Source organism: Sarcophilus harrisii, chromosome X (assembly GCF_902635505.1).
Source record: "Sarcophilus harrisii chromosome X, mSarHar1.11, whole genome shotgun sequence".
Taxonomy (NCBI): Eukaryota; Metazoa; Chordata; class Mammalia; order Dasyuromorphia; family Dasyuridae; genus Sarcophilus; species Sarcophilus harrisii.
The window spans coordinates 56,953,294-56,969,109 of record NC_045432.1 but is presented as its reverse complement, the minus strand read 5'-3'; the positions used below and the strand labels follow the sequence as shown (position 1 = coordinate 56,969,109).

At 43.3% G+C, this 15,816-nt stretch overlaps 1 protein-coding gene across 2 annotated transcripts; it reads right to left on the bottom strand.

Annotated features, from left to right (window-relative positions):
- Positions 1-264: 264 nt before the first annotated feature.
- On the bottom strand, positions 265-15,327 carry LOC100914338 (putative P2Y purinoceptor 10). Of its 2 annotated transcripts, none has more exons than XM_012553336.3 (2): positions 14,977-15,327; positions 265-1,567 (listed from the first exon to the last, which is right to left on the bottom strand). In XM_012553336.3, the coding sequence occupies exon 2, from the start codon at positions 1,519-1,521 to the stop codon at positions 538-540; it is 984 nt and encodes a 327-aa protein (XP_012408790.1). In that variant the 5' UTR covers positions 1,522-1,567; positions 14,977-15,327; the 3' UTR covers positions 265-537. The 2 variants fall into 2 exon arrangements, with proteins under 2 accessions (XP_012408790.1, XP_012408789.1); XM_012553335.3 differs by having other exon boundaries at positions 15,206-15,327.
- Positions 15,328-15,816: the final 489 nt, after the last annotated feature.

Sequence of the window (15,816 nt, the reverse complement as noted above, 5' to 3'; positions counted from 1 at the left end):
GAGATGGGATAAGGTCCAATCTCCTTTTTCTTCCCCCCCCAAAAAGGAACTAGGGGCCAAATTTTATCTATTGTTTTTTCCACTTTGCTTATGGAATCCTCACATCTAAGAGACTGGCTTTTTTCATCCACATTATATAAAAGGAAGGGAAAGAGCATTGGCTCCTAAAAAGTAATTCAAGATAGGCTTTTGGGCTTTTTTCTACAGAAAAGAAATATGTACAATGAAAAAAATATGTTTTAAGAAAGGAATATACACACTGAGTGAAATTATGACAATTTACTGAAAACAGTTTCAGCAAGATGGCAACAACTTTTCTCTTCCATCCGAAACATGTCAGGCTTTAATCTTGTTTTCGTAAATAAGAGCCCTCAATTTCAGAACAACAAAAATAGTTCAGACAAACAATATCTCTGCCTCCTTCTGTGAACATTGCCGCTATACTAAGCATTCAGTAATTCCATCTACAATTTGGTTATTACTTTGGCTTTAGGTGCAAGCTATGAGAGAAAAGCAAGGTTTTGGAGATAGGCTTACTCAGCTCACCATTGAAGAGCCACTCTCCCTACTCATAAGCCGGGATCGGATCACTGAACTACCATGGCGGGAGAGTTGGTCACGGAACTCAGAAGTCGTGAAGTAATACAGGATTGGATCTAAGCAGCAACACAGACTTGCAAGGCACAAGGAGTAAGGGTGGAAATAAAGTGTGCTTTGAATGATAGAACAGCTAGTGATAACTTTTTCCTTCACCAAGGTATAAAAAAGGAAGTTTATGTGGTAGGGTATAAAACAGATAAAGAAGACTCCAGCACACATGAAGACCATTCGAAGAGCTTTCTGCTTCTCAGTGTCCCCTTCACAGGTCATACGTGGATGCTGCAAAGATATCACTGTCTTCCAGGTACACCAGGTAATAATGACAACAGGAACCACAAAGCCAGCCAGCTCAGCCAATGTGATCACTGCCACTGAGGCTGCCATCTGCATCTGCCTGTATCCCAGGTCAGCAAAGCATTGGGACTTGTTGGTCAGGCTAACACTTCTCAGGATAGGAAAGGGCAAGCAGGCAGTCCCAACGACAATCCAGATGGTGGCACTGATGGCCATATCATACCTGCGCTTCCAGTTTCGAGCCTTGAAAGGTTTGATTAGGAAGAAGCATCGCTGCAGGCTAATGCAAGTCAGGAAGCAGATACTTGCATACATGTTGAGGTACTTCAGGTAGAAACAGAGAAGGCACAGGAATTCCTGGAAGGGCCAGTGGTGGTTAATGTAGTAATAGATTCGCAGTGGTAGTGAGAGAACGTGGGCGAGATCAGCCACAGACATATTGATCATGAAGATGATGGCCTTGTTCTTTTTGCTGATGAAGCGGCACAAGACCCACAGGGCTACACTATTGGCCAAAAGGCCAGGGATGAAGATCACAATATATGTGGCTGCATAAAGTGAGTACTGAAACGTTACATTCGTGTTACTGCAATTGTTGACTGTATTGCTTGTGCCATTGTTGCCCATTTTGTCTGTGGATGTGTGTTCATTAAAGAGAGACTGGGTGTGATTCCTGCAGAGACCAAAGAAATATATGTAAGGGCATTCATTCAACAACCATTTAAGAAAAAAATTGCTTAAGTGCCTACTTAAGTGTGCACAACCTTGTTCTGGGTACTGAAAGAGAAAGGCAATGCTTTTGCCTTCACTGAGCTCAAAGTTCAATTGGGAGATGTGACACATATACAGATAACTATATCACACACACACACACACACACACACACACACACCATGATCAGTACAAAACAAAATGCCATGTGATATCCAAATGGGAAGAACCTAGCTAACCAGGGGAATAAGGGAAGGCTTCATGCAGTTGGGTTTTAAGAGGTAGACAGGAATTCAACAAGCAAATAAGCCACCCAAGAAATAGGGCAATCAAACACATGGAAATGGAAGAATGCCAAACAAAGTGTTAATCAGCACACTAAGCCCAACTTCACTCTTGAAACTTAAAATCATGCTGCATGTGAGAAAAGTCAGACCTTACAGAGATCATGTGATTAACCCAAGTTGATGGTTATTGGAACAGCTGGGATTTGAACCAGATTTCTTGACTCCCAGTTCAGTACTTTTTCTCTAAGACATCTATGTCACTCTACCTTCTTCCCAAGTTGAGCAGGTCAAGTACATGATCTGGTAAGAATTCCTTGCCTCATCCCACCCTCAATTCTCGTTCTCATGACCTGCCAGGTATAATTGTTTGCTGGGAAAGAGGAACTCTGGTATATCCACAAACTTCTCCTCCAATACCTCACTGGGGTGTGTTGATGGCCCTGAGTCCTTAGAGGCCATGACAATGGAACTCTGATAGATTCTATCAAATGGAAGTGGCCATGGACATGGCATCAGAAAGACATGGTACCTGCTGTCTGATAGTCAACTTAGCTAAGTACAGAGATATTTATCACTAGCAGATTGGCATCCAGCAATGAATTATTTAGCCATGAAACAAAGAAAATTACAAAATGGATTTCAGTCCTGTGTGTCCCCCTCCTGCTTTTGTAGTGATAATGACAAGATGGTGAAAAGGGAGACAGAAGATACTAGGAATCTCATAGGTTTTGACCCACATATAAATATTAATTATTGTTGATCCTCTAAGTATGAGAAAAACTGAGTCACAACAATATTTCTCTTCTTACTCTCAACGTAACCAGAAAAAGCAAGGAAACTGCAGCTAAATGGAAAGATGACCCACAGGCTCACCTCACAGAGGGGAATGAAGGAGCTGGCACACAGAACTGGTTCCCTCATGTGCAAACAAGAGGTCCATTTCAAATTATAATTAGTTGTAGTTGCATGCCAACATCTCTCAGAAAGGATGGAGAAATAGAGAACTTTTGAAGGATTTGATAAAATCCTCCAAACTAAAGCAATATACCTCGATACTCAGTGACTTCAAAATGAATCTCTGAACAGATGAGAACAGTGACAAATAAGTTGGAAAATAACATTCAGGATAAGGAAATTAAAGAAGGCAAAAATCTGAAGTTTGTATAGCAATCTCTATTCCATGAATATATTTTTTCAAAGACAGAAGGATAAAAAAGCAAGTAAATACCAAACAATATCACAAAAAGAATAAAATTAACTACATCTGTCAAACAGGAAATAATTGGTTTTTGAAATGGGAGTTATTTCTGAATCAGGTGCCTGTGTTGTTATAAAACCATTGACTGGTTAGAACAAAGATCTATATTAACATTAAACTGAACAAAAGGATAAAGATGAGAAGATAATATTCTAAAAAAAAAATATGCCTCCCACCTACTTAAAGAAACTTTTGACTGAAAAATGTGAAATGGATAAGTAAAGACATAAATTTTAATTATCAGCATTTCTTAGAAAAGGTTTGATTAATAAAAAATTCCCACAACGAAGAGACCAGAAGAGGCTAGAAAGCACCTCATTCAGCAAACATTTGATCTCCTTGTTGAACATAAGGTTTCTAAGGACAACACTGGTTCATCATGTAAACTCCTTTGTAAAAAGATTACAGAAGAAGTTGGTAAAAGATTACAAGTTGTATCAGCTCTCAAAACAGTGTGAAGTTGCAGAGGGAAAGATGGGCCAGCAGAAAGCTTAATGTAAGACTCCACTAGGTGAGATCATCACTATGATATTTTTGACTGGTGGCAGCCCTCTTTGTAGTGGCCAGAAACTGGAAACTGAGTGGATGCCCATCAATTGGAGAATGGCTGAATAAATTGTGGTATATAAATATTATGGAATATTATTGTTCGGTAAGAAATGACCAACAAGATGATTTCAGAAAGGCCTGGAGAGACTTACATGAACTCATGATGAGTGAAAGGAGCAGGACCAGGAGATCATTATATACTTCAACAACAATACTATATGATTATCAATTTTGATGCATCTGGCCATCTTCGGCAATGAGATGAACCAAATCGTTTCCAACGGAGCAGTAATGAACTGAACCAGCTACGCCCAGCGAAAGAACTCTGGGAGATGACTAAGAACCATTACATTGAATTCCCAATCCCTATATTTTTGCCTACCTGCATTTTAAAAATTTCCTTCACAGGCTAATTGTACAATATTCAGAGTCCGATTCTTTTTGTACAACAAAATAATGCTTTGGACATATATATTTATTTTGTGTTTAATTTATACTTTAATATATTTAACATGTATTGGTCATCCTGCCATCCAGGGGAGGAGGTGGGGGTAAGGAGGGGAAAAATTGGAACAAAAAGTTTGGCAGTTGTCAGTGCTGTGAAATTACCCATGCATATAACTCATAAATAAAAAGCTATTAAAAAGGAAAAAATATATTTTGGATGAAAATAAAAGAATAATGAATAGTTGGAAAATGGAAGTGGCTCGCCAGCATTCTATAGCACTTACTGAATTAAATTACATTAAATCAATCCTCATCAACCACTGAGCACCCATTTGCTACGTGAGAAATGAAAATAGTACTTAAGAGGATTGGGCTGCCTTTAAGGGAAGTGGGCTCTCCCCTCCTACCTACCCACTAGAAGTGTTCAAACAGAAAATGAATGACTACTTCTCAGGGACATTTGTATTCATTACTCCCATGCTTGAAACACTGTCACACAGTAGACCCTAAATAACTGCTTGTTTACTGAGATTCCTGCTCATTTGTGAGTCAGACTCTCTGGGGGTAGGGCACTATTTGGCTGACAGCAGGTTGCCACTTTAACTGCGAAGTTGACAAACAGCCCCTTCCCCACATCAACCATCACTATTGCAGAAATTTTTCTTTACCAGTTGTCCCAGTCTCTCAGCATATAGCCCAATAGACTAAAAAAAACAATGTAGGAGCCTCCTCACTCTCCCTCTCCAGCTAAGTATCAAGCTGGGAGAAGACAGAGAAACAGAATTATAATCAGATCAGAAATCACATGGGGCCAGACATTTCCTTCAGAGAGAAATCATCATGTCAAAGGTCTCCAAGTGCTATCAACACTAATAGCTAAGTATCTAGAAGTCCTTAGGATCCGCTTCTAAAGGTATCAAAGTTTCTTGTTTTGGTTGGTTAGGGGCCTGGACAGGGTCAGAAGTCTGCATTGTCTGGTCAGCAGCCATTTGGCTTCCTAGCTGTCTACAATGTTTAAGGCCACCATTTGTCCAAGTAGAGGTAGGATCTCATCCTTTGTGAGAAGAGCTGCCCAGGTGAAGGGATCCAGCATATACCCTGCTTCTTCCATGTAGCTTTCCTAGGTTTCTCTAGTCCACAGTGATCTTCACTCATCAGGTAGTTAGGACATGCTGTTCTGAGATATGTTATATCAGTGTACTGATCTCCAGCAAAATGTATTGTTATCTTACATGAAATCAGAGGATAGGTTACTATAGACCCATTCAACTGAAAGTAACCCTAGAGATAATACTGTTCAATTTACACTGGAGGATAAAAGGACACAGAGAAGGAAAGTGATTTCCCTTTCAGCCAATCTACACATATTTACTAAGTACCTATGTCCTTAAGGTCACATATCTAATTAGTGACAGAACCATCAGTAAAATCTAGATCTCTAGACTCCACTAGTTACAAGACCAGTACTTTGCATATAGTAGGGTTTTTTTAAACAAGTATTTGTTGAATGAATCAAAGAAAATGGCAGAGCTGGGCTCTAGGCTCTGACTCCATTTTGGTGCTATGTCCACTATCCTAGTTCTAACTCTAAAGTTAAGAGGCTTCTTTGAACTTCAGATACCTAAACTATAAAATATGGATAATTACCATCAAGTGGTAACGCAGGGACATTCTGAGGAGCTTTGGAAATAATACTATATGTTTTTTTTAAGTCACTAAGATCTATATAAACGGCAGCTATGAATCTGATGTAATGGGTAGAGGGATTCTCTTGGAGTCAGGAAGGCCTGGGTTCAAGTTCTGTCCATAACACACTGGCTGGGTGGTCCTGGCCCAATTGCTTAACTTGCCAGTGTCCCATGAAGCTCCCTAAAGTTAGAAGTTAGAGCCAAGCTGCCTTAGGGGAGGGAATTTCTATACTGGGAATTCCCTCCTTACACTGATGAAGCCCACAAAAAATAAATGAAACACGAATATTGTGACAAACTTATCTTCTTGACTAGATTAAGACATCCCTGAGAAGCAAGACGTTGCTTTTATTTGGGGCTCCCATAGCATCTAACAAGGCTGAATATCAAGTGTTCAACAGATATTTGTTGTGGTTAACCAGCTCACATGAAGTCTGAACTCATGACCTCATCATCATCAGTGCTGTGTTCTAACCCACTGAGTTAAACAGAAGTAGCAGTCAGCATATAGAAGCAACTGGGGCCAAGACAAATGATAACCCATGCAAATGGCGGCCCTCCAAGTTTTGCATTTCAGTCCCTAATCCTGTGGTTAGAAGCTACTGAGCCAGAGATTGAAAACAGAATTTATTCTGAATGTCTCCAATTGCAGCTTTCTATGCAATTTAATAAATATTTCTTAAGCTCGTTCTATGTGCCATGACATTGTCCTAGGTAGAACAAAAAAGAGGGAAAATTGTCCCTGATCTAAAGGAGCTCACTTTCTAACTGAAAAAAGGAACAAAGATGGAGAGAGCATGCATCTTTGTAAGTCAAAAGTGCTGGGTTTGAGTCCTGTCACTAGTTACTAGCTAGTAAGTCCTTACCACTGACTAGCTGTGTGGTCCCTTTCCCTCTCTGAGTCAGAGTACACCTATGTAAAATGAAGAGCTTGGAGTACAGGATTTCTGAGGATCTTTTGTGATTCAATAACATGGCAACATTGGGACCTCTTGATGGCAGACCCCTGAGCTCAGAGTCAGCACCAAGGACAGTAGGTGCAGTTCCAGTATTTCCTCTTCCAGGAAAGGACAGAAACCATCACAATTCATTCGTTCTTCTCTAGTATTTTAAAGTTTGCAAGCAACAGTCTCAGGAGGTCAGCAATGTAAACATTATCATTATCTTTACCATTATAGAAATATGTAACTGAAGCTCAGAGATTTAAGAAACTTGCCATGGTCCCATTTTGGGGGGTACAGGTAAATATTGAGCTGAGGGGGAAGGAATATCTGTGAAAGCATACTTTGAACTTTGATCTACATCATTAACGTTTTGCTATCACTTTCTCATGTGTAATTTCTAAGATAAGTGCTTTTACTGAAAATGTAATGGTCAGCTCTTGCTAGGTTAGAGCTGGCCCCAGCATACCCTTAGCTCACATGGCTGTTTGAGACAGGATGAAACTTAAGCTGCATGACTCCAAGAGCAGTATTTGAGCCATGCTCCCCCTGTGGCCTTAGAAAGCCCCAATCAGCAGGTTCCTCAGCATCCCCCCATGGCCTGGAGGCCTCAGGGCAGCTATTTGCACCTGAGACCAGTTCTGACTGAGAGGGAACCACCCACGCCTAATCTGCAGCCAGTGTTCAACCAGCAACTGCTTCTTTTCCAGGCCTGGGCCCCAGAAGGTGTTTTGGGCTACAGATAAGATTTGATGGTCTGATGAGCCACAAAGCCATTCGCACCTGCCCTAAGTGAATTGCTCTCCAAACCACCAACAGACTATTTTTTAAAATGATTCACATTAACATCCCAAAAATGTCCAGTCCCTTCTGGAGATCTGCAAAACCCTCATCTAACCACAAAGGCCTCAGCCAACTCCCATGCTGACAGTTATTAGACTTATCTAAATCCTGCCAGTCCTTTAAGGGACAGTTCTCCCAGCCTTCTCTGACTGCTCCAGGCAGTACCAAAATCCTAATTTCACTTTTTCTTCTCTGGCTCTCCTCTCTTCCTCATTCCTTACTTTTAATCGCTTGGCCAGGCTGACGGAGTCTCTCCCCTGCCCTCACTGCCACCACCAGGCATCAGGACCTAGACTACAGTAATGGCCACCTTCCCAAGTGGGCCACCTGATTGCAGGGTTTCCCTTCTCTTCCTGCCAATACAATCTGCCTGAGCCTTCTTCCTAAAGTACTGTTCTGTTCTATTTTCATCTGAAGAAAGTAGAAACTTCTGGAGGAGATATTCCAAACTTTTCACAAAATGACTCGCTTCTCTCTTTTCAGTCAGATCTTATTCTATTCCCCTTAATGTGTGAATCTGTGATCCAAACTGTATTTTCAACCCGTCCTCTCTGGAGAAAGGCTACATTAGAGAGGTAGGCAGGATAACTGTGACCCTTTAGGAGGGAGCATGGTATAGTGGCAAGAGCACAATCTCTGGAGTTAAAGGATATGGGTTTAAAATCATACCTCTGACACTTACTGCCTTTTAGGACAGCTAGGTGGCACTGCAGTGGATAAGAGCACCAAACCGGGAGTCAGGAAGACTCTTCTTGCTGAGTTTAAATCCAACCTCCTGCACTTACTGTATGACCCTGGGAAAGTCCCTGGGTCCTGTTAACCTCAGTTTCCTCATCTGTAAAAAGAGCTGGAGAAGAAAATGGCAAACCTCTCGGGTATCTCGAGTACACAAGAAAGCCCCAAATAAGGCTATAAAGAGTCAGACATAACTGCAAAACAACAGAACAACAGCAAACCTGAACATCGCTTGGCCTCAGTTTCCTCCTCCATAAAATCAAAGGATTGGACTAGATGGCCTTTATTTATAACCCCTCTAAGGCTATTACAGTAGTCACTATACTTTTGATCTCTTCATCCCTGCCATTTCTATCGAGTGAAGTCTCCCCCTTCCTTCAAGGTTTAGTTTAGGGGATACCTCCCCACACTAACCTACTTGCTAACACCCAGCCCCTACCAGGTGAAAGTGATCACCCCCTTCTCAGATTTCTTGGAACACTTTGGTTCTCTCCTTAACTCTTGCTGTGGAGATTTAAGTTCCTCTTTTCTTATTGTGACCCGACCTCCTCCAGTTTAAGAGCAGCCTCTGTGTCTATCTGTCTCCTATGTATCCCCTGCTTTGAGACCAGAGCCTTGCTCCCGTCTGGGTTTAGGCCAGTGTTTGCTGAATGAATCACATCTCCCATCCAAGTCTTTCAAACTTTCTTTCTGTTCTCCTTTTGTGTCCTTAGTACAGCCTCACCATCCAGGCCATCTCATGACTCTGGAGCAATCCTTCATTTCAGCAGCTAGCCTAAGGCCACACACAAGAGGCCCTCCTCAGTGGAGTGTTCCTCCCCTTGACGGCTCCAGTCCTTCCCCTTCACTGGATTCTTGCCCTTTACTGAGCTGGGCCGAGCCAGACTTAGAGTCAGGGCCAAGGGGCGCCACACACCATTGTTTTCTGAGGGCTTCCTCTGTGTGTTTCTTTCCTCAACTAGCCTGTGAACTCAGAGAGAGAATAATGCCCAGCTCTTTGCTTTGCTTTCTTCTATAGATCCAGCACCCAGTGCTGGGAATAATTCAGCACTGAGGGAAAGCTTCCTCTTCCCCTTCCTCCCAACCCCCAAGCCATTTCTGTAGGGGCTAGTGATTTCTCCCCCTTCTATCTGGCTTCTCTATCTAATGAGGATAAGAATGCCACACTATTTCCCTCACTTTCTTTGTATTTTATAAAGTGTGTAGCACTAGGGGGGGTGTGTTATCACATCATCACTATTATGATGAATAATGAATTGTAACTAATGATTAATTAAAAGAAACTCAAACGAGTACCCAGGACAGCAGAGTAACAGAGCTGTTGTTGGTCAGTTATGTCTGGCTCTCTGTGACTCCATTTGGGATTTTCCTGGCAAAGATCCTGGAAAGAGCCTTTTCCAGTTCATTTTACAGGGGAGGAAACTGAGGCAAACAAGGTGAAATGACTTCCTTAGGGTTACAGAGCTGATAAGTATCTGAGGCTGGATTCCAACTCAGATCTTCCTAACTCCGGGCCTGGTTTTTGCTACTTTCTAGCTGTAAGTAAAATTCTCATCCCCCTTCTGAGCTCCTATTTCTCAATTTCTCAAAGTAGGGGTCTGTTGCTGCCTTTCAAGTGGTCTCTCATGATCGCATGACCTGTGGGAGCTTGAGGACTTAACACATCAGCTATTGCATTCTAGGAAATCAACTACTACTTATCTAAGGAAAGCAGAGGCCGACCAAATCTTAAAATGGGAATTATAAAAGGCTGAGAGACCAGGTGACAATGGGAATATGCTGACTGCAAGATACAGGGATACATGGGAAGAGCACTGCTTTGGGAATTAGAATATCTGAGTTATTCACTGTGGAGCCCCAGGCTAGAGATTTCCCTTTTCAGAGCCTCACTTTGTCCCTTTGTCAAATGGGAATGATGATACCTGCATTACCTACTATACAAGATTGCCAAAGTGGAACAGAAATGGACTAATCACTGCAGATCGGGTCTTTGAGACCACCTGTTTTGACTATCTGGTAGCTTCAGCCTCATGGAGAAGCTCCAGAAGTACTATGATACTATGGATACTGGGTGTGGATGTGCATGCATACCCCCTCAACCAAAACATCACATTTAGGAGGCAAACTCCTCAGGCACAGAAGAGAGAGTTTCTAAATCTGAGTGTGCTGGCACAAAAATCGCTTTGTGATTTTATTAAGGAACCACTAGTTTTTTTTTAGGCATAGAGAGACCTGGGGTCACTGTCTTTACAAGGAAAGGTCCTGTGGCCTTAGAAAAGCAGAATGGTAGAGCAGAAGAGTATCAAGTAGACCCTAAGCCTAAGTCTCAATAAAAGCTTTAACACTTGGTTGATGAAATCTTGGCAATGCTCTCACCAAGGAAACACAAGCTTCAATTCCTTGATGTGACCAAAAGCAAGGTACCTGGTGCCTCCAAGCCTCGGTTTCCCCATCTCTCCTATGAGGGTAGTGATCCCTAGTTGCTGAGAAGAGTGCTACGTAAATGATAAATCATTGGAGAAATGAACATAGAACTAGAGTGAGAAAAGGACCTCTGAAGCTATGTAACCCAATCCCCTCATTTTCCATAGGAGGAAATGCCCAAGAAAGTAAAATGAGGTCTCTGAGGGCGGAGTCGATCCTAGATCCTTAGATCTAAAAACCAGTGCTCCTATAATTGTCATAAATAATGGACCTATTCTAGTCTTGAGGAAGATTCATATCATCTCCAAAGTTCTCTGGGTTCATGGTTAAGGGACCATCACTTGCTGGCAGCTTGAACTGCAGGAAGGCTTTAGAAACAAGAGGCCACCAGGGGTCAGTGCTGTGTCAAGACTGGAAGAGCCTGTGGGAAGACTTGGGAGAGATCAGAGTTGGAAGGGATCATAAATCTCATGGAGTCTAAGGCCTATTTTTACAGAGAGGAATGCTGAGGCCCAGGGAGGCCTGTGGACATCTGAATTCATGTCTTCTCACTCTTGTCTACTGCTCTTCCTGGTGTGCCTCAGCTGCCTCCAGAGTAGGAGGATGCTTCAGAGGGGTAGGCAGTCCCTTGCAAGTGTTCTTCCATACTTTCTTCCAGGTTGCCTATAGCTTCAGGTTCCCAATCGGAGATACTGAATTTAGGACCTGTGGCCTCCCTGGCAACTAAGCTGGGGCTGGTATTCACTGCAGCTGATCCCTGTGTGGCACCATAATGTGCTCCCCTGCTAATGCTTGAAACTTCCCGCTTAGCTTCACTCCTCTGGATTAAGCATTGCCCTCTCCAGTGCATCCTCTTTTTAAATCCTAATGCCCTTAAAACAATTACCATCACTGAGCAGTCAGTAAAACTGAGCATATGGACTTTCGTTCTTAAACTGTCTTTTGTTACAGGAAACAAGTAGGTGTGCCAGAGAGTTGTGCCTTCTCTTTCCTTTCTCTGGAAGTTTACACTTAGCAACTTTATCAGTTGGGGGGGGAGGCGGCAATAGGAGAATCTCTCCCCCTTTTTCTCCTACTTTCCCCACAGCAAGAAAGGGAGTTCTTCACTCTTTTTTTCTATGAGGCCAAAAGGGACCCTGAGGGTAGGGGTATTACTTGCTTGTGGACACACAGTTAAGTGATAGGGCAAAGAGTCCGATTTTCCTCTCATGGGAAAAGACCTCCAAAACCAGCGAGCTCAACCTCCTCATTGAACAGGGGGGAAGTGAGGTCCCAGGACAGAAGCGACTTGGGAGTCAGCCTCCTGGCTCTCTCACTTGTGGCCTCTGTGATCACAGGGGAGTCTGGTTCCCTCTCTGACTTCAGAGGGACTTTGCAGCTCCCAATCTATGAGCCTCTGATCCTTCGTTTTTCAAAATAAACCCTGCAGGGAGTCACAATTACAGAGTAATCTGGAAAAACCTTATAAGGCTAGACCATATTCGGGTGTGTATGATAAGTTAAGAGAAAAACCCTTTTTTAGCTTTATAATTGATTTTAACTGCTGGCTCCCAGCTTCCACTTCCAGGAAGTTAAATATCCAAGTTAAACTTTGAGCTTTCTCTTCATCTAGCCAGAAGGAGCCATAGGGGTCACTCTCTTTAATCACCTCATTTTCCAGAGGATATTTAGGTAAAGAGAAGAAAATGGCCACGCATCCCCCAGAGTCACACAGCAAAAGTGGCAGGACCCAAGTCTACTGAACTAGGAACAAGGACCAGCTGACTTTTCCCTAAGGTCAGAATTGCCAGATACTCAAAAGCAAAAAGGAGTTCAGCTTCCAGAAAGCACTTGTGCTCGAGTACAAAAGGGCCTCCCTCAGGTTCGGGGCAATCCAGTCGTTTCTCATGCTCAGAAGCAGTGGCACTTGTTTTTAATGAGTTGGGTCCAGGAAATCCAGACGGAGGAGGTGTTAAACCTCTCAGCTGAAAGGCAAGTACCTCAATCCCTCCCTACCCTCCAAGCTTGCAAAGTGGATTTTAGAACTTCTGGGCTACTTTCCTTTAGAGTAGCTGAAAGCTCTTTTTTCCTTTAAAAAAAAAAAAAAAAAGAGAAATGACTTGCAAAATGTTTGCTTGTGGTCATGAAGCTGACGTTCTGTTCTCATAGGGGGACGGTAGGACAAAAAATGTCTAATGTCCTCTAAGGAATGTGTTTGGGGTTCTTCAGGACTTGGGCCTGGTCATCACTCCTGTTTCCCTAGCTTTAAAAGTGACCTTGGAAAATAACTCTGGGAACAAGGGATTCTCATCCCCACCCTCATTTTGCAGAAAAGGACACTGAGGCTTAGAGAAAAGAAGTGATCTGCACGAAAAAAAGGGCTGCCTCCTCAGGGGCCCTCTAGTCCCCTTTAATTTCATCCCCCCAAGAACTATTTTCTCTCCCGCTCCCAAGACCCTCATCTTAGCTCTACAATGATTCTGAAGCATGTGGCACCAGGCAGGGATGAATAAATATCCCAGAATAAATCTGTCCTCCCGCCAATGGCCAGATCAGGCACACTGACATCTCTCCTGGAAAACAACCAAGATGGATAATGGAAAGAATGTCAAGCCGGAAGACAGAAAATCGGGACTCTTTGCCCTAAACTCGCTGCAGGACAGCAGACAAGTCACTTCCCCTTTCTGACCCACAAGTTCCTCATCTGAAAATAACTGTGTTTTACAAATAAGATGAAATTGGACTAGATCAGGGTTTAATAACCTGGAGTCTAGGGGCTTATTTTGAAAAATATTTTGATAACTATATTTTGACATGTAAGGTTTCTTTTGTAATCTTTCAGATTTGATTTTGTGCATGTAAGATGATTTGGAGAAGGGATACCCAAGGCTTCAGTGACCTGCCAAAGGGGTCCATGATATAAAAAAGGTGAACAGTTCAGCTGGACCAAGTGATCTGTCAGGTACTCTTCAGCTTTGACCTTCTACATGCCAGGTTTCAACCCTGCCTTCTGGGAAACTATGCTCTGCCACAAATTCATTTTATTCTGTGCCATTGGGCTAAATTCAAGCTGAGCATCCCTTGAGCCAAGAGCTGTTGTTGTGATCTCTCAAAGGTAGCCAGAGAAATCCTGGAAGAAACTTCCCCTCAAATGCCGCCTTCCACCTGGAAGTCATGTAGCTTGACATTCCAGCCATCTATACTACTTGAGTTGGGCAACATTCCCAGGTGAGCCCAAAAGGGAACTCCCTGAGGCTCAGAAAGGTGGAGCCACACTGCACTTGTCTGGACTGGAAATTTTTGCTTGCCTATATTTCCAGCTGTTGCAAAGGCTATCACAGTGGATGCTTGCTACATTTCTAGCAACATCTCCTGTCATCCTCTATCCTAACATTCTGGCTTCCCCTCTATCACTAACAGTCACACCAGGCTCCATATACTGAGAAGTTAAAACAAAACAAGCAGATAATAGAGGTAGAAATTATACCTAGTGGGGGTTTGGATAATGTAAAAGAAATGTGACTTAAACTTTCTAATGCCTCATGATCAGATAGCTACACCCAGAGGCAACAACAAAACCTGTTCTTGTTCTCTCCCAACTGGTCATGCTTCTGACAGACTGGGCACAGCTCACTTTCGGGGGTAACCTCTTTTTTAATCACCCTGTAAAGTTCCTGGCTAAGGCCCTGAGAAGTGCTACCATTCAAAGATTTGGATCTAGAGAGAACTCAAGATAGCTTCCCAAGCTGGGGCAGAGGACAAAAGCCCTAGAAATTTTCCACTCTAATAAAAAGCGCTTCTAGAACTAACACACCACCACCACCATCACCACCATGACACTCCACTCCCAGTGATGTTGCTTGATAGACTCCCACACAGCAGAAACCTACAACTTAGCATTTCACTTCTCCAAATCACTAGTTAACCAGCCCTCACTTGTCTATGGTTTGGCACAAAGACTTTTTGGGAACACACAGATTCTTCACCCCAAAATATGCAAACAGAGTCTTTCTCCTTCTTGTCCTCTGAGAGGTAGGAAAATCAAGTCACTTCCCTTCCTTGGGCCTCATTTTCCTCATCTGTCAAATGGGAGGCTTGAATTTGTCCTTTCTAGCCAGGAAGTCCATATTCTGAGGTCTATTCGCTCACTGAGTGCCTAGAGCAGGGCTCCATTTAGGACCCCTAAGTGCTACTGAAGTCAAGGGCTGGGAAGAGGCTACCTGTTGCTTGTCCTTCTGAGCCTAGGCAGTTCCTTCGTCTCTGTGCTCTTCAGCAGCTGCTGGGGTCGTTTCCCTACTCTGGTAGAAGAGCTTGTCTGAGAGCAGAACCCTCAGGAAAGCTTTCAGGTCCCAGGTTCGCCAAGGCCCCTCCTCCTCCTGTGGCCAGCCTCTATGGCTGAGCTAATGGGTGAGATCGGGTTCTGGCTAGACCCCATATGGCAACACTTACCCTAAGGCTCACCCTGGACTGGCAGCGTGGTGACACAGCATGAAGCCTTGGGAGCAGCAGGGCTGGTGACACAGTAGCTTGCTGATAAAATGCACAGTGCTGTATGAAGAGGAAGTTAAACGTGCGTGGTGTCTCACCACAGAAACGAGCTGAAGGTAGATGCCCTAGATAGGTGATGTCATCAACCCTTATTTCTTCTTTGTTTACTTGGTGCAGAAGAATTCACGAGGCCAGAGCCATGCGTTAGAAGACACGAAACCAGCGTCTCCCATGAGGCTCTCTCTCTAGTTTCCTACCCCCCCCCAAGAGTCCCTTGGAAGGCTAAGTCAAGTTTGGGAAGTTGAACAGCACCTTAGAGGCCAACTGGTTCAACTTCTCCCTTTTTTAGGCAGGGAAGCTGAGACTCAGACAAAGGACATGACCCAAGACCACCGAGAACCAGGGAGCAAGATCAGGAATTCTGGTGCTGTGGACCACAGGAGGGAGGCTTAGAGCTCTTTGAGTCCACTCCTGTTATTTTATAAGAAACTGAGGTTCAGAGAAGACAAGCAACCTGTTCCCATTCACACAGCTAACAAGCAGGAGAGTGAGACTTGAATCCAGATTCTCTG